Source organism: Geospiza fortis, unplaced genomic scaffold, assembly GCF_000277835.1.
Source record: "Geospiza fortis unplaced genomic scaffold, GeoFor_1.0 scaffold534, whole genome shotgun sequence".
Classification (NCBI taxonomy): Eukaryota; Metazoa; Chordata; class Aves; order Passeriformes; family Thraupidae; genus Geospiza; species Geospiza fortis.
This window is the reverse complement of record NW_005054614.1, coordinates 167304-167614: the sequence shown is the minus strand read 5'-3', so window position 1 is coordinate 167614 and position 311 is coordinate 167304. Positions and strand designations below refer to the sequence as shown.

Genomic DNA, 311 nt, shown 5'->3' with positions numbered 1-311 from the left:
TCAGCAGGGGTTTCTCCTCCTGGCTCTGGAGCTGGCAATGAAAACAGAGGAAGAATTGAGGAGCCAGGCAGCAATTCATGGCTCTTCACAGAACCACAGAATCGTTAAGCTGGAAAAATCCTCCAAGATCATCAAGTCCCATCATCAACCCAGGTGTGGGATTCACATTCTCTGAAAAAATCCCTTTGCCCAGGATTTTTCTCCTGGGAAGCTGAGAAGCCTCAGAGAAAAAGGAAAACAATTCTTATCTCATTTGCTTCTCCTGTGTTGTGCTCACATGTGGAATGTGTTTGGAGATTGTTTACCCACAG

General features: G+C 45.7%; 1 protein-coding gene across 1 annotated transcript in view; it reads right to left on the bottom strand.

Annotated features, from left to right (window-relative positions):
- GAS7 (growth arrest specific 7) overlaps positions 1-311 on the bottom strand; it is a 45155-nt gene that overhangs the window by 8069 nt on the left and 36775 nt on the right. Inside the window, 1 exon segment of the mRNA XM_005430274.2 lies at positions 1-31. This exon segment is cut by the window's left edge and continues 3 nt beyond it. Coding sequence (XP_005430331.1) covers positions 1-31 — 31 coding nt within the window.